Source organism: Siphateles boraxobius, unplaced genomic scaffold (assembly GCF_051911475.1).
Source record: "Siphateles boraxobius isolate OS27281-9 unplaced genomic scaffold, OSU_SipBor_1 77, whole genome shotgun sequence".
In the NCBI taxonomy this organism is placed as follows: Eukaryota; Metazoa; Chordata; class Actinopteri; order Cypriniformes; family Leuciscidae; genus Siphateles; species Siphateles boraxobius.
Genome location: NW_027509205.1, coordinates 18,494,902 through 18,519,502, shown reverse-complemented (window position 1 = coordinate 18,519,502; position 24,601 = coordinate 18,494,902). Strand labels below are relative to the sequence as shown.

The 24,601-nt window shown below is 36.8% G+C and overlaps 1 protein-coding gene and 1 long non-coding RNA gene across 2 annotated transcripts; one reads left to right on the top strand and one right to left on the bottom strand.

The window, feature by feature from the left end:
- The first annotated feature begins 261 nt into the window (after positions 1 to 261).
- On the top strand, positions 262 to 14,400 carry ppp1r14c (protein phosphatase 1, regulatory (inhibitor) subunit 14C). The gene is made up of 4 exons (XM_077218913.1): positions 262 to 657; positions 9,505 to 9,588; positions 11,064 to 11,096; positions 12,052 to 14,400. The coding sequence occupies exons 1-4, from the start codon at positions 421 to 423 to the stop codon at positions 12,124 to 12,126; spliced, it is 429 nt and encodes a 142-aa protein (XP_077075028.1). The 5' UTR covers positions 262 to 420; the 3' UTR covers positions 12,127 to 14,400.
- On the bottom strand, positions 9,139 to 24,123 carry LOC143725973 (uncharacterized). Its single transcript, XR_013198366.1, has 3 exons — positions 24,022 to 24,123; positions 9,477 to 9,546; positions 9,139 to 9,269 (listed from the first exon to the last, which is right to left on the bottom strand). It is a non-coding gene; the product is annotated as an uncharacterized LOC143725973 (long non-coding RNA).
- Between the last annotated feature and the right edge of the window lie 478 nt (positions 24,124 to 24,601).

The following is a 24,601-nucleotide window of genomic DNA, read 5'->3' as shown; positions in this document are numbered from 1 at the left end:
GATAGATAGATAGATAGATCGACAGACATAGATATATAGACAGGCAGACAGAAAAATAGATAGATAGATAGATAGATAGATAGATAGATAGATGGATAGATGGATAGATAGATAGATAGATAGATAGATAGATGTTAGCCTCTATTAATGTGCTAATAATTTAATAACATGGTATCTGTCAAACTATCCATCTGATACTGTCCAACCAGCGCAGAGGGATTCTCGTTTCACCAATGTGCGCGTTCTGGCACTCACAGCGTTAACGCGAACGCGCACATTGGCTTGCCATTCCCCTCCCACGCGCCGGGCGTCCTTTAAATGCTCGCGCTGCGCTTTAAATAGCAGGTGTGAGAAACTGTGTCCTGCAACATACACCCCTCAGACATCCTCATCATCCTCATCGCCACCATCACCGACGCAATGTCCACCGCCAGCGCTGAGACGAGCGCACAGCTTCCCCCGGCCGCGGCCAGAGTGTTCTTCCAGCCCGGCGTGGCCGGCGTGGGTTGCGCCGGTTCCGGACCGATGCAACGCGATGACCCGGTGCAGAAAAAGCAGGGCAAAGTGACGGTGAAGTACGACAGAAAGGAGCTGAGGAAGAGACTCATCCTGGAGGAATGGATCATTGAACAGCTGAGCGTACTTTACGACTGTGAGGTGAGACTGAGTCTGCACCAGAACCGGAACTTCATAAAAAGAGCTCGACTTTAATTTAGAAAGCCTATATTTATTTAATGATAATTTAGTTTAGTTTATTTTAAATATAGTTTAATTTTGATCATTAGAATTTTATTTTTTGTGAAATAGGTTTTTATTTTTAGTATTTATTTGTATTATTTGTTTCTAAAAAAAAAAGATTTGTAATTCAGATTGTAATAGTAAATAAAATAAATGTAGCCTAAATAGTAACATAAATTATTTTAATGTGTATTGAATAATATAATTTTATTGATTTTGATTAGCATTTATGCAAAGCATCTTACAGTACAGTCAAGAACTTTGACCTTTTTACGGTTTACAGTTTTTTTTTACTGTATTTTATAATAATTTACATTTTGCCTATTTTGTGTGAATGCTATCTTTTAGAAACACAACAGCAGTATAGATATTATTCCGACCTATCACTTATCAGCTTGGCAAAATGATGGGCTATTTTCAGCTTTTGTTTTACAGTATTACTGGTTCAGTCTTCTTGGAGAAACTTGTCTAAATCAAGGGCACAGTGTCGATGATATGTGATTGTGAATCTCCTCTTGTGGGGTTCTGACCTGAATGTAGCAATGTAGTCTGACCACAAAGCAAGATGAAACTACAGTTCAGCACACCCTTGGGTTTATAGGTTGATAAATTGTGTTTGTCTTTGTGTGACCTATCTGTCTTCTTTAAAGCAGCAATGTAATGCATGGCACTATACAACTAGGAATCTTTAAAGCGTGTCATTCTTTAGCATCGGTCCTCATTTCAAGATGACAAAATGTCATTCTACTGACCTCTGTGAGGTGTCTTATTGCTCTTATCCTCTTTTGTTCTCTCTATCTGTCTCCCTCTGTGTTTCTGTTCTGCGGCAGCTTGCTTTTTTTTCTGCTGATGCTGTGTTGGCCTTAGAGAGACAAGAAAGAGAGAAACAGCTAGTGTGACTTGTGAGGCAGAATAACGTGGACCCTGTTAAAAGCAGGATTCCAAACTCTGAGTAAAAATAAGGGAATTGATATTTACTGAAGCACAGATTCTTGAGTAGTTGAGCAAAGCAGGACACAAACCTGAGAAAGATTCTTATTCAAATGATATATTATGGATTCATTCAGTTTTAATAATTCTAATTAGTGTTCTCAAATCGATTAATCGTGGTTAATCACATCCAACTTAAAAGTTTGTATATACAGGTATATATATACCTTTTGGATATATTATGTCCAATGTATGCATACATAATATGGATATAGTATGTATGCATATATACTACACACATATAAACCAACTTTTATGTTAGATATGCGATTAAATCGATTTGACAGCACAAATAGAATTAAATAATACATCTGTTTAACATGTTCAGAGGTATTAACCATTTCATTCAAAAATGTGTTTCTCTTAACACTGTCAGATACTTCTTATATTTGAATGGAAATGTTTTGGTTTAAAAACAGTTACATTTCTGTATTTATTGGGTTTAGTGTCTATTTTAATATATAAAACGTATTGAGTTATGGTCTGGGGGAAGTTAGTTTAAGGGTAGTGATTATAGGGTTAGTGTAATGCTGTGTTGTTGTTTTTTGCATTTATCTTCGTCAAAGTTAGCAGACATGCGCATATGGTAAACTTTACGGCTATGGCTAGACTTTACACACATTCCCAGCAGCATCTTGTGGGTATTTGGAGTCGAACATCTTATGGCAGCTGTGAGTTACCATTTGTGCCAAAAAAAGCATTTTATTTGTGGTGTTAATCACAACATCAAATAAGGCATCTAATTAGGTTAAGCATGTGAGCTAATAAAGATGTTTTCTCAGGTGTATTTTAATGACCTGCCACATTTACACTTTAAACAAGAGAAGGAAGTCACACATAGCCAATAACCGTTCACAGCTCAATGTCTGGCACCCATTAATAGCAGGTTGCAATAAAAGGCAAAAGACTTCATGTAAACAAAAGCATTCTGAATTGGACTATAGTGCATGCCAGCTGCACTAATAAACGCTGCGAGAAATAATCTTCAGCAGTGTATTTAGAGCTTTATTAAAAGAGTGAGATTGTTGCATTTGTAATATGGCAGTGTTTGGGTTAAAGTCATTATGAAATAAAAATTGACTATCCTTTTTCTTTCCATTTTTTATGAAATATTGCAGTATTTAATATAAATGATTTATCAGTGCACATAATTTTTTAATTCCCTCGTAATCTTTAATCAAAATAACTTCCACGCCCTCTTGCAGCGACATTTTCTTGTTTGAGAAGCCATTTCACGACTTCCATTTCATGTCAACTCATGTTTGTTAGCACTTATGCAGCTCTCTTTATCATCTTTTCGGGCACTCTTTTAATTCGGCTGAGCAAAAATGACCAAAGCCATTTTGATATTCGCTAGCAGAATGCATGCTTGTTTGATATTATTTAAATATGTCTCTCTCACACAGCTAAATGAGTTAAGGGAAAGTGTTTAGCAGGTTTAGCTGATTGGATTTGCGTGCAACTCACTAACAACATCTCCATTGTGCAATACGGCCGTTAGGGTTACTGTAAGGGGATGACACCTTATAGACCTACTTAAGGAAGAGTAGGTCAGCATGGGATTACTTGCTGACAGTGAAGGTTTTCAATATCTAGAGAAATTTGACAGAATTTAACCAAAACCCCTGAGGCTTGTAACTGATCCTCTAGTACATGAATGCACATGCTTTTTGCAATTGCTTCTAGCAATGCATGCGTTGTTGCATTCCCAAATATGCCAAAATACAATTCATGATGCAATGCAAGCATGCATTGAATTTTCATCATTTATCCTGCATGCATTAGTGTAAACTACCTTCTAGAGTCGTTGTTCTACTTTAACATGCTGAGCAAGCTGTCTGCTATTAATGTATGAACTTAGTTTATAGCTAACTATCTGAACAATAACATTTGGTTTAATAGTGCAATAATTTGAAGGCTGTTTTATCACCCCATTGAGTACAAGAATGCTTTAAGCATAGATCAAATATTTGAGCCTGGCGCAGTGTCAGGTCTCAAGCTTTATAGCATCACTTGACTATGACATCACAGGCTTTCAGTCACAGAGCTGAACTCTGACCCAAACCGATCAGAATGAGTGACAGCACAGCAAGGATTAGATGAATTTGGTGGTCATATACAGTGAGTGAATGTATCCAACAGTGAAAGTGAGAAAAAGGATGAGCAAGAAAAATGTTGAAACGTTATCAGGATATTTGGAGGTTAATTTCTGTGACTTCTGGGAGAAGAGGATTGGGGAAAAGGAATTAGAGCAGAAATTAGAACGGAATATGAGAGGAAAGCAGTAAGAAAGAAAATAATAGAATTAAAATGGGATGCGTTTAGTGGACGGTAAAACAAAGGAATAGGCAATTTAATGGTTTAAAAGTGTACGGTTTTGGACTGGGAATTGAATCAATTTCATGCCTCGAGTAAAACGGCATGTCATCTCATGCACACATAACCCTCTGAGATACACTAAAAGTGTGTGTGTGTGTGTGTGTGTGTGTGTTTCTACAGCATGATCTCTGCATTCTCAGCACCTCTGTGCTTACAAGGTTTACAAAGAACAGATGTAGGACGTTTCTCGTTGCAGTTTGCATTTACATGTGTATCAGAGCTCTTTGATGGGCTTTGCCTTAGTAAAACAGGTCCATGTGGAGTTCATTAGCGTATTGAACACAGAGATGAGGTGGTATACGTGCAAGCTAATGATGAAGTCCTCTGTCTAACTGAGTCCTCAAATCAATGACGGTCACAAACTGCTGCCTAAGCTGTTTTCTGCAGAGGATTCTGTCTATTTCAGGCACAGGGCAGCAGTTTGCAAGCATGCAGATTCTCTCTGTGTGAGAATCAAGCATAAATAGTGCTGTGATGGGATGTGAGAGCTAATTCAGTAACACTGCTGTACTAAACACTAATCCAAAATATTAAGATTCGTGCTCAATTAACATGCGTTTTCATTTTTTATGGCTGGTTTTTAAACTTGAGGCCCATTCACACTAAGGACGATAATTATAAAGATGTTGCTTAAAAAAATAAAACCTAAATGTAACAGAATAGCAGAATCCATACCACAAATATAATGATAATTGGCCGGCATTATAAATTATACTGTTGGAATCCCTTTCACAATGAACCACATTATAATGGGGGGAAAAACTGGTAGCCCATAACATTTTATTGTTCAAAACCTGTTTTGTGCAGACCCTGTTACAATCTGTTTGGGTGTTGAATTTTACACAAAAAAAAATACATGCAGATAAAGCATTACATTTTAATCATGATAAAAGCTAAATTTAAGTAGAATTAGATTTTGCATTATGCACTAAATAGTGCAATCCATCAAATATTGTGACTAAATTCAGTCCCGTGTTAATTATATCAGTACTGAGTCATAGAGACGTTTTTTGAGAATGGCTGCAAAACCCTCTCTCTGTTCTGACACACAAGCAGCAGCGAGATATCCTCTACATTCAGCCCAGTGGGGTTAATATGCCCCTGTCTGCAAAAGATACCCACAACCCCCCTCTCTGCTGTCTTTCTCTTCAGCGAGGGGGAAGGGGTTTGTCTTTGATGCGCAACGCTTCAGGGCTCTGTCTATCTGTCTGATATCACGGCCACTGCATTTCATTTCACTTCGACTGTTTGTATTGATTCAGCGTGTTTGTGTTTCGTATTAGAGAGACGATCCTGTCTGCATTTGTTTGTTTATATTGTATTTTAATCTCTATCTGACCTTGTAGGAGAAGCATCATACCTTTTTTAAACAAAATCGTTTTAAATGCAAATTCCAAACGATTTTTTGTAATGTTGATCATTAAGAAGCATAATTATTGTATGTAAAAAAAAAGAACGTTTGTCATTATATTATATACTCTGACCGGCCAAAAAAGTTGCTGTTTGGATTTAAATAGGCAAATGCTTAAGAGAGAGTCTATTTATATCATTACTCCAATCTTTAGTGTCATATGATGCTTCAGAAATCATTCTAATATTTCCGAAGGATCATGTGACACTGAAGACTGGAGCAATGATGCTGAAATTCAGCTTTGATCACAGGAAAAAGTTACATTTTAAAATGCATTAAAATAGAAAAAATGTATTTTTAAATCGTAATAATATTCCACAATAGTACTGTTTTTACAGCATGTGTGGTCAAATAAATGCAGCCTTTGTGAGAATATTTGAATGTTTTTGACACAACATAAAAAAAATATTATTCAGAGCATTTGACTTTTTGATAATGCATGATGCAAGTTTAGTTACAATTTTGCTAAGTTTATTTACAAATTACATATTAGGTCAAAGTTTGAACTCTGGTCCCTTTACTAATCAACTGTATGACTAGAGAAACATATTTATTTGTATATAATGAATTACGTTTTTTTTTTTTTGTCTTCGGTCATGTTTTTTCTTACCAGTGACACTAATAAAACCACAAATGCAGCTGATGCTCCCTCAAAAAATGAGTTCATGTCACTCCTGCCTTGTAGAGAGCAATTTTATCATCTTTATTCTGCCAACTGAAGAACCCCGATCGTAAATCATCTGTGACGCACAGAATCTGCAAGCGCGTGGTATTTTATGAACACATATGTGTGCAGTACAGTACAATCTGCTTGTTTATGTTGGTATGCAAATGGTGATATGTGTGTGGGAGTTTGTGGGAGATTTCTGAGCATTGCTGCCGCCGTTTCTGTGTACATTTGGCACTTTCCTGCAAGCCCTCTCTCACACTAACGCCTGTCTGAATCCTCAGTGGTCTGACCTGTCTGCTCTGAGAGGGAGAGAGATTGCTTCCCTCTGCTTTGTGTTTGCAGATGAGACACCAGTCGACTGCGCTTTCAGGCACCGTGAACAAATAGGTCAAGTGAAGGTGTCTGTGCTGGTTCTGCAGCTCGTACAGCACACACACTCAGTACCCACAATCCACCTGCAGGGCTTTTTATTCACAATGCACGTACAGTATATGCAAGCACATTTGCACAGCTGGGATGAAAAATGCTTTATACTGTAGTGGCCATTAATGATTGGTCAAAACGATTATGAAAATTACAAGAAGTCATAATAAAACAACAGCACTATGATAGATGGATTTAAAAGGTATTAAGTAATATTTTTTGATAAATAATTAAATGTTCAATGAATATATATTTAAATGTTTTTAATAATATACAATATTTAATTAATTATCATTCTTTCATTCGGAAGAAAATGTTCCTGAGGTGGTTAATGTGGTTTTAGCATGTTGCTAGTGTTGTCTGGGTGGTTTCTTACTGACTTGGTGAATCGGTGTGAAATATAGCTAATGCAATGATTGTTTGAGGTGGCAGATGGCATCTGTGTCAGGTTATCTCGATTGATGTCGGATCAGTCTGTGATTGATTGGCCATGTCTTGGCGGCTAGCTTGACTGATCTACTGATAGTTAAGCTTTATCTGATTTAGTCTTTGTGGCTGGCATTGTCTTTTTTTTTTTTTGCTATTTTTTCTTTCTAGGAGTCTCGGTGAGGAATGAACACGCACTCACGTACACAAAAAGGTCTAAAATAATAGTCCTTGTAATGTGAATGTGTAAACGCATGATATATTTGCTCATCTGACAGCAGCCGGGCGACTGACAGGATCATTATTTTAGCAAACAGCTCTAATAAGAAGCCATCATGTCATTCTAAGAGAATGATTTGTGAAAACTTCATTTATTACGCATATGTGAGCGTGTCTGTTTTTGAAGATTTATAGTGTTAATCTATTGATCTGCATTCATTTGTATTTGTCTTTAAATGTAAAAGTGTGTCATAATCTTTATGAAAATATTATCATCCCTCTGCAGATTTAAATGAATTCACAATATTCACCTTTGTCTGGATAGCACAGCTAAGATCATTTGGATTACGCAGAAGTTTTGATATTGAGATCTCTTTAGAAACTCTACAGGGAAAATAATATTTTCGGATGAAATCTTACTTTTAAATGTATACAAACAATTCTGACAATGCATCATTGTCCGATTTTTTTCCTCACAGTATGAACCATAGTGAATATTCCTTTAACACACACACACACACACACACACACACACACACACACACACACACACACACGCGCACACAGAGAGAGAGAGAGACTCCTTATTAACTCTGCAGACCAGAAATAATCATTTTGACCTGCTTCTTGCTAAATCTCTGTTTCTCTTTCACTCTCCTATTCATTCACCGGCCACTTTATTAGGTACATCTTGCTAGTACTAGATTGCCTTCAGAACTGCTTGATTCGTCAAAGCACGGATTGAACAAGGTGCTGGAAACATATTGTCATGAGTGCATCACAGTTTCTGGAGATTTATCATCTGAACATCTATAATGCGAATCTCTCGTTCCTCCACATCCCAAAGCTGCTCTATTGGATTGAGATCTGGAGACTGTGGAGGTTTGAGTTTAGTGAACTCAATGTCATGATCAAGAAACGAGTTTGAGATGATTTGAGCTTTATGACTTGGTGTGTTATCCTGCTGGAAGTATCCATCAGAAGATGATCCACTGTGATCATAAATCAACTCGCCAGACCAGCCAACGTTCTTCCAATCTTCTATTGTCCAGTTTTGTTGAGCCTGTGTGAATTATAGCCTCAGTCTCTCATCTGACAGGAGTTTTACCGTTGTCGTTCTTCTGCTGCTGGAGCTCTTCTGCTTTAAGGTTCGATGTGTTGATCGTTCAGAGATGTTCTTCTGCTTCAAAGTTTGATGTGTTGATGGTTCAGAGATGCTCTTCTGCACCTCGGTTGTAATGAACGGGAGTATTTGAGTATCAGCTCAACCAGTCTGGTCATTCTCCTCCAACCTCTGAAATATTCAGACCAGCCTGTCTGGCACCAACAACCATGCCACATTTAAGGTAACTTAAATCCCCTTTCTTCATCGTTCTGAAATTCAGCTTGAACTTCAGCAGATCATCTTGATCATGTCAACATGACTGAATTCATTGAGATGCTGCCATGTGATTGGCTGATTAGATATTTGTGTTAATGTGCAATTGAACTGTTGCACCTTCATTTTTATGCTCATACTTATATATATATATATATATATATATATATATATTTTTTTTTATTTTTTTTTAATTGAAAATAAATCAATGTACTAACATGTATAAAAAAACTTTGAACAAAATCCTACATCATGTGAAAAACCAGTCATGCACATTTGATGAAGTAGAGTAAATCTGGGCAGTAAATCCTGGATTTGTCCTTGGATCTGTCAAGCAAATGCAGAATTGGCTGTAACACTCTGACAAACTGGCACTCACAGACAGAAATGACAAATGTGGTTTCATATTGATGGTGTATATTATTCTTTCTCTCTCATTTGCCAAACGAGCCAAAGCGATTACCACATGGAAAATATACCCTGTCTTCCTCTCACCTTTAAACGGGGGAGTGTATTTATAGACCTCATCTCATCGTGCCTGTGTGCTTCTGTCCGTCATCACAGTGGCACATCTTTCAGATTAACCTCAGCTTGTGACTGGAGTGTTTCCTGATGTTCTCGCTTCCCAAATAGCCCTGATGAACATATAATTCACAATTTCTTGGCTGCTGATATGAGACCACAGTATCCAATCTGTAAGATTTTCTGCACTAATGAAGGAAAATGAATTACTTGGAGGTCTCTTGGTGGTTTCGTTTAAGTATCAGATGTTTGCAGATGTTTCTTTATAAATCAGGCACAAAAGAGATCTCATTTGTGATTTCTCATGTGCTTACACTCACCTAATATGTGTGATCTCTGTTTGTACAGGAAGAGGAAATGCCAGAGGTGGAGATTGACATTGATGATCTCCTGGAGGTGAACAGTGAAGATGAGAGAGCTGTAAAACTACAGGTAAAGTCCTGTGTGAGCGTGTGTTTAGAAAAGAATACATTTTCCTATTAGGGTACGCTTACACAATGATGTACTAAAAACGGAAACTTTTGTCCCTTTTGCGTTTTTCGTGTTCAGACGACAACATTGTCAAAATTATCCCTGTTCACACGGATCCGCGAAAACGCCTAAAAACGCTGTATTATGCTGCTGGGCCAGTCGTTGGCGATGTCGCTTTTTTGTAGTTTTCATGGAGACGATAACGGTATTGTTTTCAAACAAGTGCACTTTGAAACTAGTTTTCAAAAGTTCGTGTTTTCAGGACCCCAAAACGGTGGTGTTGAACAGTCAAAATGCATAACAAGTTTTCCGATTTTGGTTGTAAAAGATGTTGTGTAAACTGCCCCTTAAACGCTGAGTTTAATGCCAAAACATTGTAGGCCTACATGAATGCAAACACTTTTAGCTATGTTTGATTTCATGATGTTCTGAAATTGATCAGAATTCAATTCATAATGCTTTGTTCATTTCGCATTCTCAGCCCTGCTGAAAGCGGCGATAAGAGTATCTTGCTGAGTAATTAGTTAAATTTAGTTCTCGAGGCAGTATTATGCCCTTTTACAAAGTCTTGATTTCGTTTTTGGAATCTACTAGCATAGGTTTTAAAAATGTGTATATATATTATATAAAATTTCACATATTTTGCACTGTTGCAGCACCTCTCTTCCAGTCTGTCAGTAACAGTCAGCGGTGCGTTTCCCAAAAGCATCGCTGGCAAACTATGATCGCAAGTTCTTTTGAATTGTATTGGTAACGACGGAATTTGCGATTATAGTTGGCTTCTGGAAACACACCCCTGTTTAGTTCCCGTCTCTATGAAGCCCCTCTTTCCGAAAAGCGCAGTGTGCTCTGATTGGTCAGCTGGACCGGTGTGTTATGATTGGTCAGCTGGACCGGTGTGTTATGATTGGTCAAGTGTGTTTTGGAAATGTCCCGACCCTTACCATAACCACGAGTTTCACAAACTACTGACTAACTCAACCAGGCCCCGCCCCTTTATTTTGCGTGTGCCTTGGGCGGGAATTATTTAAATGAGAAATATTGTGACATGTGCGTTCGTTCAAGAAAACTAAAGACTCGAGTCATTTCAGGGAATTTAGAAACAGTTACTGAATAACTCCCGCTGGAGTGACTTTGTGCTTTGTAACTTTGCAGACCTTTTTCATGCTCAAACCCCAACATTACACACTAAACAAGATCCTCTTTAAAGTATGTTTTCATACTATCTGAATAATAACATCTGCTTTATTGATAGAGACATTAAAATAAACTCTAGCACCTCCTTGAGGGTTTTTAATGCCAACGTAACACAAAAACTTTATTTGCCCATGCCAAAAATTCACGTTGTGTACTTAATTGTCTGTAGATGTTTAGGTTTCTGAAGTTGTTTGTGTATTTCAGTCGGATGATATCTTCCTTTTTTTTTCATCCCTCAGGAATCGCTGACAGACTGTTTCAAGCCCACTGATGTAAGTCATAACATAAAATATAGCCCACCAACCTACAGCTCTGTTCCAAAACAGTGTGCTGCCTACATAGACAGCATTTTAAGGATTATTTTAAGGCATCATAGGTGCACTCACAAAGCAAAGCCTTATATATATATATATATATATATATATATATATATATATATATATATATCATCTGAAAAGGATACATGCAATGCTGCCTTTTTTGGACATAAAAATTAAGTCAGTAACTTCTAAGGCAGCATCATAATCAAAATGCTACCTTAAAAGGCTGCTTCCTAATGTAGTCAGTAAGTGTTTGAAACGGAGCCACAAATTCCACACAAACTTGCTAACATCTGTATGTTGTCTTTTAATTTATACTGTACCAGTCACTCTACACACACTGCTTTAGGACATGCTAGTGGATTTCATATGAGTGTGCACTGACCTGAAAACGTGTGTGTGTGTGTGTGTGTGTGTGTGTGTGTGTGTGTGTGTGTGTGTGTGTGTGTGTGTGTGTGTGTGTGTGTGTGTGTGTGTGTGTGTGTGTGTGTGTGTGTGTGTGTGTGTGTGTGTGTGTGTGTGTGTGTGTGTGTGTGCGCTCAAAGAATCCATCCAACATTATGAAAATCACAATGCATAAGACAGCAGACACAATAACCCACTGACCCACACACACAGATGCTTTTAATCCAATATAAACACCCGTGTTTGTGTGTGTGTGTGTGTGTGTGTGTGTGTGTGTGTGTGTGTGTGTGTGTGTGTGTGTGCGTGTGTGTGCTGCATTATGCATCAAAACCAAGCACATATTTTATTTTGTGAATCAAAGACCTTGCAGCATTGTTGCTGAACTACAGCCACAAGCTTTACACAGTGAATGAATGATGCGGAAACATGAGTAGACGAGACTTGAAGAATTTGACTACATACAGTCTGTCTCTCTCTCTCTCTGTCGTTCTCTCTACACAAGGTCTTCGTGCGTGAGCTCCTCGGCAGGATAAGAGGAATGAGAAAACTCAGCGCTCCGCAGAAGAAAAGCTTTTAAGTGCTCGAAAATGCCAACGACAATCCAGCTACCTGGACTACAGGTCCCTCAATCCATGACTCAGTCTACATACAGCCCTCAAGGACTCCATATCCCAGGATTCCTTTCTGGCCCAGAATCAATATACCAGAGTTCATTTTCCAAGGACCCATATCCCATAAAAGCAACTTTGTTCAGACCACCTTCATTTCACATAGATCACACAATCAATCCAAGAGTGCAAAGTTCATCCGGGACGCAATCTAAAAATAATCTCAGCAGCCGATCGGGACCGCATGATGTTCCTGCCCTCAACCCCTCAATCGGTCTCACAGGCCCAAATCATTATTACACTGTTTGGTGCAGTATTACAGCTATTTGTGTGAAACCACAACTGACTAAGCTATTTCATATAGCCTATTAATTATATTTTATACTGTTTTTCTTTTAAGCAAAGTTGTTAAAGTCACAACCATTTTTTGTTTTTGTTTTTTCTTAATTAACAGACTTTTTAACACCTGTGGGCCTTTCCTGCTGATCTCAGAATAGTCTTTTTGGTTTTGTCCAATCACTGTCCTGTACTGATGGCCAATATTCACCAATATCTGGACAGTTAAATTGACTTTCATAATTTTGCAAACAGTCTAAACATTCTTAAGTCATTTTGCTTCTCAAGTAAATGATCTTGATTTTTAAGTTAAGTCTTGCATTCTGATCAAAATTAAGTGAATTTATGCTTAAAACAAGAACAAATATCTTTATTCAAAGGGAAAACAAGATTTTTTTTCTGACCTCCTTGGAAGATATTATTTTTGTTTTAAGCATCGCATTGCCTCTCAAGAAAATATATCTTGATTTAAGAACGTTTACTGGAAAACAAGGCTAATATTTTTTTATTTATTTTTTGCAGTGAGCAAAAGTGAAGTAATTGTGTAATGTTCAGTTTTAAGTCATATAATTGGCCAGAATACATATCAGGCTGTCATATTACCATCATTATTGTATTTTGATAACGCTAGTCTTTCAAGAATGTTGAACCGTTTTTTGACAGGTCTTAAAAAAATTCTGTGTTGTTTCAACACAAATTTGGGTCAGATATGGGCAAATCCAGCCGTTGGGTTAAATTTTTAACCCAACATTTGAGTTTGTCCATATTTGAACCAAAATTGGATTTAAACAACATGGCTAAAATTACTACTTTCATAGAGTGGATATGAATGTAGAATGTGAAAAGTTTAAAGATTTTGTGGGGGTGGGATTTTGTGGGGGTGGGAAGTAAAGAAATAAGACTATATTCGGAATTAAATACTAGTGAACTATTTATTATGCAGTATTCTAGTATGCTATTGAGAACATAGCCTGAGATTTGAATGCTTCTAAAAGACAACAAGGGCTGCAAGACAGTTGATATTATTAACAGACATACTGTGATGATGGTTAGTGTTCATCTAATGAGCAAGTCTAATGATAGCTGGATGAGGAAGTCTAGTTTGACTCAAGCCATTATTAAAAAATCGCATAAATCTAGGCTTTTATCTCCTTATCCTCATATGGTTTCACACGGAGGCTGCCAAAGAATATACTGTTAAATGGCTGAATATTAGCAGATTATAAAGTGCTATGGGTGTAAATTGGTATATTATGTCTGGCTATAACGAACATTTAATCTTCATGTCGGTTGGTGTCATATTCATCGGTCAAAATTTGTGTTTGATGGTGTTAGTTGTATAACAAGGAATCCAGGGGAAAAACTATGGTGCTGTTTAAACTTTTAACCCTCTACACAGCGTGGATGGATGATGCGTTTTGCAGGCCGAGAGAGAAAGTGCAAAAATATATAGAGATTTGCTCTTGTTCTAGAAGACTCTTCTATTTTTATGATATCGCAGTTTCTGTCGGCCTGCATCTTGTATCATTGTGGATTTTAAAGAGTGTGACCCTTCTCTCTGAGAAGAACATTCAGGGTTTAGGCTGATCTCTTTATTTTGGTTTATTAAGTTTGTTCTAAAATGTATTTGATTGTACGAAAGCTTTATTTATGCATGTTTTATTGGCATGATAGGAACATTTTTGGATTGCTTACTAAAGCGATGATTTGTCTTTTTATACATTGTTACAAGTATTACTCTTATAAATATTAAATTCACTTTTTATTCACTTTTAAGGACTGTATATCTGCGTTCTGGGTGCTTTTAATTGTTTTTCGTTTTTTAAATATATGTAAAGTGTGGTCTATTTTGTGCTGTTCTACTTACAATAAAGGCAAAATGTCTGAACTGTTATAATACACATTCATCAGTGTTGCTGCTTAATTTTATTCACACAAATGCACAATATATCAAATATCCTCATACTACAATCAGGCCTATTTGTGAAAAACAAGCTCGCTTTGGGCTGTTATAATCACAAATTTCCATGCAATTACTGAATGTGTCATGTTAATACTTAAAATGTATTAATCCGCTTCATTGCCACAGTTAACGCCGCTCATCTTGTGGTCCATATCAGGATTCGGTTATCTGTCTGTAATTCTAATGCATTTTCATGCTCTTCACCAACATATATTCCTTCTGTTTTCTAGAATGTGTATGACACCAGCAATGCACTTATTATGCAATAAAATGGTTCATGTTATATATGATTATCTGCTGATCCTGAAGCTAGTGAGATTGCTTGACCAACATTTAAATAGTCTGGAATTTTGTTGAGGTGTCATGATTGAAATATAAATAAATAAATATATATATACAGTATATATATATTTGGTTCAATATATAAAGACAAAGAGAATAAAAACACGATGCCATATATGTCAATATGTTAAATACAGCCTCTGTTAAAGGAATAGTTCAGCCAAAATGTAAAAAAAGAAATAAATAAAAATTCTGTCATTTTCTCACCCTCACAGTTGTTCTAAACCTTTATGAGTTTCTTTCTTCTATTGAACACAAAAGAAGATATTTCGAAGAATGTTAGTAAGCAAACGGTTTCTGGTCCCCAATGCCTTCCATGATATGGAAGTCGGCAATTTCTTATTTAGCATTGAACAGAACAAAGAAACTCAGTACTGGTTTAAAACAACATGAGGGTGAGTAAATGCTTACATATTTTTCTTTTTTTAGGGATTAATCTCTTTAAAGAGCACCGATACATTAGAAACACATGAACTGTGAAATCCCTTTATAGCAACACTTCCCCTTTAAATTTCCTGACCCACTTTTTGCAGGCGCGTTCACGAGGGAGACTGGGAGGTGCATGTAAGGAGAATGTCTAATGACAGGCGCGTGCTCTGGCTCTGCGCCCTCCAGATGTGCAACACAATCCATTCAAATGTCATTTAGCTCAATCAACAATCTAGACTGAAAGGGTATCAGGGTTTCTCTGCAAGTAAACGATCCAATCAGGTCTAATTTGATTGTCATCAGTGCTGTTGTCGACCATTATAGCATCATGTTGTGATGTGGGCTGACTGAAGTAGCCCAGTTTAACTCACTTCAGCTAATGTATTCTGTAAAATCACCGGTCAGCATGCTCATCTTCCCCCTACATTTTCCTTCAGAAATCTCTGTTGCTCTTTTCGTGCACCATTGTCCTCTTTGCATGTGTTTTTCTTTAATCTTTGAATCCCAGCCTTCGTCTCATTCATTTGTTTCTTTAACTCTCTCATATCTAGCATGCCAATGTTAGTGTGCCTGTGCCAGAGGACAGAAGACAGAACCGAAGCATCTGCTACCCAGCAATGCAATCAGAGATTCGCCATGCGAGGAAGATTAAAAAGCCACATGAAGCAGAATTTAAAACACACATTCCTCTCTACATTTCCCAGATCCATCATAAAGACAAAATATTTATTCGTGCACTTGCGCATTTCCAAAAACTGTCTGTCACAAAGGAAAAACAATGATTCATGATCAAAACATGCGTTACATTCATCATTAAAAATCAATCTATTTATAATGAATGTGCTTTTTTCTTTGGCATTACGCTGCAGTCAGCCATAAAGAGAGGCAAACACCACTGAGGAGAACACAGAAAAGGGCAGAAAGAGGAAGAGAGGAAACAGACCCATGGAAACTGAGAAATTGTAACATTTTATTGCTAAATTTCCAAGAAATTAGGCTATATTTTCCCACCTCAGCCTCAAGTGCCAGAGATGTCACGACAACAGACAACAGATATTGTTGGTTTAGTGCTAAGCAAATATGATTATTATAATACATGATGGTATATGTATGATTATAAATGTGATTAACTAGGCTACATACCAGCCATATCACAGGAGCAAGAGTGCTGTTGGTAATCCAGTGCAGGTAATCACAGCTCATTATCGTAAACACAACACTATAGCGAGTGTGATATTGCTTTTATACAACAGACATTTCAATAAACAAAAATCTAATATGAGTAAGGTCAATTTTAGACAATATTTATACCGCCAACAAAAATAAAATAATTCCTAACGAAGCTACTGCCACACGTCTCCAAGGAACATGCGGTTATGCCGTTATTGGATGAATCAGAGATTTGAACAAATTGGTTGAGTGAATGATTCAATGACTCGCTAATAAGAGTCACTAGGGCTGTGTCCGAAATCGGAACCGAAAATTTTAGTTGATCGTGTTGATCTGATTGGTTACAATGTAGTTTGTGACATCAGAAACACCAGCAATTTCAAACCGCGTTTTTGAGACGGTCTTTGGTTCACTGCAGTTTTAAGTAGAAAATACTCAGCAATGGTGTTGACTTATGAATTTGTACATGGTTTGTCTTAAAGCATATGAATAACACCACATAGACATATAAACAACATTAAAAGCTGGATTTTCACCACAGGGGGACTTTACAACGACAAACTATGCAAAAGTGGCAGAACTTCCGTCGCACTCAGTGTCTGAATTCACTCACTCGTTTTCATGCACTTTAAGTAAACTATATTGGTGGACTAATGTAGGGAATAGTGAATGAGGGAATAACGGGCAATTTCAACACAGCCAAGGTGTGTTGGACTTGAAGCAGCGCTGTGCAGATCAATCGGTGCATGACATCAAGTCCCACGAGAGCGATTAGAGAGCAGACTTTCGAATCGGTCTGCACACACTCAAACACAGTCAAACACGCTCACTTGCTTCATTCTTGTAATAATCAAAGTTTTGAACAAATACGTTTTAATGAATGAACCAATGACTCACTCATACAGTTGTCGCCATCTACTGGCGAACTTATAACCCGCAAAAAGAGTCACTGAATAAACAGGGTTTCATGAGGAGGACCCAAGGGGGTAATCCATCAGCCGGAAACTGAAGCCTCTCGGGAGCCGCCATTGTAGCAGAACTTCAACTGCTGTTAGCATTCCATTGACTCCCATTCATTTTGGCGTCACTTTGACAGCGAATAACTTTACATCTGAGGCGTCCAAAGACTTCATTTGTCCATTATTTATTTCTAAATAAACATGACAATGTATAAAAGGCTCCATTACTCTGTATCTTACGTTATGGCCCCGTAGAAGCCGTTTTTGTAAAAATAGGCTAACGATTGCGTCATAACCACACGACTCTCTGTCGCACAGTAGAGAAATTACCGTATAGACAGGGGGAGAAGCTCGCAGGCAATCTTTTACTGTCTATGAGGCAATCGGGGGGACATAGAGGCATAAAGTAAAGGGAGAAGCCCATAGATAGAGAGTCCATAAAAGCAACGGGACAAAATATTTCAACAACGTTTTTGAGGAATTAGGTGATTCAGATTTGTCTTGCCACAGCTACTAGAAGATTTACAACTGTCAGACTGTCGTCAAGCTCAGTTTGAGCCTGCGCAGTCACTCAGCCATCAGGCAGGAAGTGCAATAATCGGGCTTCAGTCTTCTCTGTTGAAATCAATGGGGTCGCTGTGTCCATTTCTTTTACTGTCTATGGAGGACCCAAATTCAAACGCCTTGTTCAGCTAGGAAGATTCTTCCATTTGAGAAACTGGTGCATTCTGGGATAATCAAAAGAACAGTAGCCCCTTAAATATTCACCCACCATCTTATCTAAAGATACAAAGAAAGCATGAAAACAAGAACAAGAATCACAGTGTTTCGGGATCTGATCTCATTAACAATGAATTTACTGTAAAAATTAAATAAAATAATAGGTAACATGTGGCCGTTAACCACAAACTCATCAATGATTTTTTATTTTTGAAGAAAATCTTACTCGCAGTGGCCAGTAGATTTTGAGCAGCGAAGGGCAGATTTGTGTTTTTATTAGTTAATGTTTGACTTGCCCAGCATTGACCCAGATTTGTGGAGAAACCCCGGGTCTGTAAGCTCTTCAGGAACGCACATACAATCACACTGCTGTCACGTGACCGCGGCGGTCTGCGTGTGTATGGTGTGAGTGTACTGTAATTGGTTTATTTCACTCCACTAAACACACACAGTCTGTCTCTAGAGACATGTAAGTACTGGAATACCTCTAGTGCTATCAGAGCCACTGCTGCAGACTCCATTCACTTACAGCCATTACAGCAGCCTTCACTTCGCTTGTACTACTGCTACTATTATTAGACTAGCGCCATGCTCAAATTCTTCTGCTCCACTACTACTATTCCAGGGAAAGTTCTCAGGCTAACGTTTTGGCAAGGTCCTCTCAAAGTTATACACAAATGTTCTTTCAGTCACGTAAAAAGAATGTTGTTTCAAAGTTATCTGGTCTTAAATAATGTTCTCAAAGCGTTCATTCAAAAGAACATTTTCTTTCTGGAACGTTTTAGTTGGACGTTCATAATGCGTTTGAATGATACTCATTGTTTCAGAGTGTTCAGAGAACCTTCAAAAGTAACATTGCCATAATGTTTACAAAATGGTCAAATGGAATGTTCCCTTGTAATCAATCGTTTTATCCCTTAAAACTCATCTTTGATCACCAAAATTACATATTTAAACTTGGTTTTTTTTCTTGAAAAATAATTCATCATGCCTTAAAATAGCTTGAATGTAACTCTACACCCTTGCCTCATTTAGTATACGCGGTTCTATGAATATGCAAATTAGCCCCGCCTCCACTCACTCACAGCAGCTCGGAGATCCACTCGTTGATGATCACAGGTTGATCTGAGTGGTTACAGGGTTTGTGACGTCAGAAACACTGTCTTTAGTTCACTGCAGTTTTAAGGAGAAAATACACAGCAATGCTGTTGACTTATGAATTTGAACATAGACATATAAACACATTTAAAGCCTCATTTTCACCACAGGGGGACTTTAACGTTCACATAACCAAGATTTTCATTACAACTAAGATTTCATATTTTTATGTTATTTGAAGACGACCTTGTTAGGCTATATGAAGGTGACCAAAGCTATCATTATTTTTAATATGTTTCAAATGCCTTTTATCTAGGCTGTATAGATTTGATAATTTCACCCTTGTCCCAAACTATGATAATATATTATTATATTCTGTGAAAAAGACGCCGCTGGAAAAACCAGCAATGCAAGTTTGAGAGGAGCGCCCCCGACAAATCTTGCGAGAATCACGACATGCTTTACAGCAACGACGTCACACACATCAACAACAACATATGAAGCACAAAGACACTTGCGCGCATTTCAAGACGTGATACTCGACGATGGAAAAAGCAAAGAAAACGGGGTCGGAAGAGACTAGGAAAAGGAAAAGAGAATCTGACATCGTGAGGAACCGGACAAGAGTCCCACTCGCTCAGGCTTTCACTGTTAAAGTTGATTCCTGCGATTATCATGAGAACAGTTGTCAATATCTCACATAATTATCAGGACATAAATATGCCTACACGTTGTAAATAGTGTAAATGAGCGCAATTTGCAAACTATTATGATAAATTGCAATAATCATGTCTAACGACATCATAACGGACATTGTTATGAAATAATGCGACGTACATGTAACTTTATTGATGTCATCTGGCATTTTGTAATGTTTACATTACACTCAAATCACACAAATAGAATTATACAGTAGGCCTAGGCTATAGGCTATTTACTTGTAATTTAGCTGCAATCATGTAAAAACGTTATAAGCCATCAAACGCGGAAGGTTACTTTATTATTATAAAGTGCAGAGACGCTCTGCGTGAGTGGTATTTACGACAGTAACGTTAAATACAAGTACTCTACAGCGACTCTAGGGGGCGCTGTTTGACAAAAACGGAATTCCTGCATAATGTGCCTTTAAATATTACAAAAACGAATAAAATACAAGGTAAATATCACTTGTGAGCAAAATATTTCTATTGTACGCATGCACTGTAAAAAATCCTTTTCTTATTTAGTATTTTTGTCTTTTTTCCAGTCCAAATATATAAAAAATCTTAATCAAGATCAATTTACTAGACAAGTAAAATAGCATAATTTATTATGTAAAAAAATAAATTAAGTGAGTTTTTGCTTTAAACAAGTAAAAGTATCTTCCACCCCATTGTGGAAAAGTATCTTTTCTTACCCCATTGGGAGATAATTTTTCTTGTTTAAAGTGAAAACTCACTTTATTTTTATTTTTTTACAGAATATCTTATGCTATTTTACTTGTCTAGTAAATGCATCTTGATTTAAGAATTTTTAGATGTTTGGACTGGACACAAGACAAAAATACTAAGTAAGAAAAGGATTTTTTGCAGTGTGCCATTTCAAACCAAGCTGTATTTTTGTTGAAGCATGCAAAAAAAAAAAAAAAGTGTGAAAATATTATTTAATTGTGTGTATTCAGGGCTGACATTTTATTTCAAATATATAATTTTCACCATTGAACCCTATAAAATACAACACATGGTGGCAATGACTTTCAGAAAATAATGACTTTTCAGAAAGAAAAATAAATCTCCTGTGATCATGTACTGTATGTCCACTGTTGGAAATTGTAAATAGATAAATTATGTGAAAAGAGTATTTTGTACGCATTTTATATTCTAAAAGTCCAGACGGTCAAAAGTGAAGACACTTCAAACTGAACCCATGGCCTCGGCAAAGTATCAGCGGCGCAATAACATGACTCTAAAGAACCAATGAAAGGATTTTGTATCAACTTTAGGGGATATAAAATAGACATATTGTATTTAGCCAATACAGAGTCATTTAGTCATTATAGAATAGATCAATTAGCAAAGCCACACTGAACAGCTGCAATTCAACTCTGACATTAACTTGCATTTCACTGATCATTTAATATAATTTAATATTTAATATATTTTGAGACCTTCCTAATATGAAAATATGTTATCCACCTCTCTTTCTTTCTTATTAGGCTCAGTCAGGTTGCATATTTCCCTTCTAGAGTGATAGTGAGATGGAAAAGCATGAAATGGTTGTGATATGGACGTGTGATGCTGAAATTTGACTGGGCAGAAATTCGTCGCCCCTTTCAAACATGACTGAGAGCTTGTTATCCTCACACTGAAATATAATTATCACAAATGAGTTTCTGAGACCTCCTAAACATCGCAGCATAATCAGTAAACGGTAAAACTAACGACATGTTTTCAACTTCTCAATGTGCTTTAAATAATGTCAGAGATTGATTGCGTTTCTAAAGTTGTATATTAAAATTTATCTCGTATTCACACTAAACACATGCCAATTTATCAAATAATCTTAATTATATCACTAGTAAATCATGGGGACACAAATAGCACTGTTTCCTGTGAATAACACACACGTTATATCTAATCTGATTGTGGTTTAATGGGCAGAACTCCATGTTTGTTTAATGACATACACTGATCTGATTGGTTTATATACAGTAGGTCGTCTAGCTGTTCAGGGTCAGTGTACTCACAGATGCTACTGTAAAGAAGATTAACAGCTCTTAGAAACACACACGTAAACAAGTGCCTGTGTGTGTGTGTGTGTGTGTGTGTGTGTGTGTGTGTGTGTGTGTGTGTGTGTGTGTGTGTGTGTGTGTGTGTGTGTGTGTGTGTGTGTGTGTGTGTGTGTGTGTGTGTATGCTTGTAGAGGAAGAATACTATTCCAGACAAAGTCAAGACAGGGCATATTGCCATCTGTTTTGATTATTTCATGTCTGTGAGAAAAACAGTGACACAAATGAGGTGATTTCCTTAATAAAAACAACAACAGAACAACATCTACTACAAAATGACCTTTGTATGACTTTTAAATTACCAAAAATAAGCCTAACTAAGATAAAAACTTTATCATTAATTGGTAAATCAGAACAGAAGTTTTTCTTTTGTTTCCAAAGAAACTGTAGTCACCATGGCAACAGTGCAGTAGTGACATCATTTTCATTTTGTGGTATGAAGAGAACCTTTGACTTGTGTTATTTAGTTTTAATCTGATATTATGATTGATATCATTAAATTTACTCCGGGCTCATCATTCAAATGTGAACGCATTATAATATCATGGCGAGTGAGAAAGATTTCCAATTAAATTAATAAATCTCATGTCAGCAGTACTGTGGCTTGGATATTTTGTTTGTTTGTTTCTGCTGAAAATAAATCTGCCGCGTAGCATGTAAAGATGTATGTAAAGATGAAATATGCACTGAAATGTCTAATAATTCTGTCCGTGTGTAATTTGCTTTGCAGCATGTTGTTTAGGCCCACTGGATATTCATGACTTTTCTGGGAAAGACGCATTCATAAGAAAAATGTATTTGTTTGTTAAGGTTGATGCTGCATGTTTTAAGAGGATTTAAATGAGACAGCAGTGCCTCCAATAAGCCTTCTCTCTCTCTCTCTCTCTCTCTCTCTCTCTCTCTCTCTCTCTCTCTCTCTCTCTCTCTCCAAATTGCAGTAACAGGCCAGATTTTCTTTTTCACACAGACACACTCTTATAAACATTAGTAATAACAGCAGCAACAATAAAATAGTCTAATAATAATAACTATATATAAGCAGTATCACACGAGCAAGCGTGCCGATCCATTGCTTTTATACAACAGTTCAATAAATAAATTTATAATAAAGGTGCGTCTTGCGGAAGAACATTGTAGCCGGAACTACTTCTCTCCCTCATCCTTCCCTCGGGTCATTTTTTAAATGTTAAAATTTTAGTCTTCATCGGAAGGCTCCAAGACTCCAGGACTTTTGTCGCACTTGAACCACGAATACACAAAAAAATGTAATCGATTCGAGGAGTTTTGTGGTTGAAATTTAAAAAAGTAACAAATCCTTCCCTCCGGGTCATTTGACCCACATAGGAATGAATGAAATGCGAGGAATGCCTCAGTAGGCTACACATAGAAACCCCTAAAAATGCTCAATTCAAACTAAAAATGCTCAAACTTTACCAAAAAATGATTTTATAATGTCTACATGTATCTGAATGCATAATGAAGAAAAAAAAACTTTAGGACCCAGCGGAACAGCTCATTTGCTCCAAATAGAGCTATAAGGCCATCTAGTGGCTAGAGTCATGAAATTTCATGTTATGTTATTTTTTTTTCACAAGAGGTCGGCAAAGACACCCAATGTAATTAAAAGGTGTATGCATGAAATTGTGAGTTATTTTGAATTTAAGTTGAAAGAATGTGCTTAAATTATTAATTATTTATTGATTAAATCTAGTAATGTAAAGGTAAATAAAATAAGAAAATACATTAAAAATAGAAAAAAATAATTAAATTAAAAAAGTTTTTTTCTTTCTTTTTTTTTATTAAGTAGCTATAATTTAGTACTTCGGGTCATTTTAACCCGCGAGGGAAGGATTTGTTACAGAACGCGAGTGAAGGATGAGGGACCAATCACCCAGGTACTGGGCTACTCCGCAGCGGTTGTCGTGTGGCTCGGTTTTAAATAGTCCGAATTTAAACACTTATTATAGGCGTGATGAATTCATGATGTACTCGATTGGATAATAATATAGCCTGCATTTTGTAAATTTTGAACAAAAAGAGTAACATAGTGTACCTTACCTTTTAAAAGGCCTTAACTTACATTTTAGACAGTTTGTCTAGTTCGTCCGTTTTGTCCCGCCAACGAAAATATTTCCAAACGAAGTCACGACAGAATCGACTGTCGCGCGTTTCCGTGCATCACAGTGATTCATTCCTGATTGAATCAACATGTTTGAGCGAATCGTTTTTGAGCGAATGATTCAACGACTCATTCATAAAGACGTCATTGTTCGTCCCTGACTGAATCCACGTTTTTGAACAAATCGTTTAAATAAATGATTCCATGATTCATAGACGGTCACATTTCACCACCTGACGAATCGATGTTACGGGCAGTCACTTAATTGCATTTTTTTTGTTTATTGAATAATAACATCAACAACAATAATGCATTGCTTATTAGTATTATTATTAGTAGTAGTAGTATTTACCTATTATTATTAGGCCTATTATTAAATTGATTATTGTAATCTAAGTTTAAAATTATTATAACTATTACAGATATGAATGTTATAGTGTTAAAACGAGACTTGCTCACTGATAGACAACTGTGCAGTTTTATGTTTCCTTTGTTTGAATATTGACAGAAGAAAGAAAGTGAGATAAGTGAGTCCCTCCCT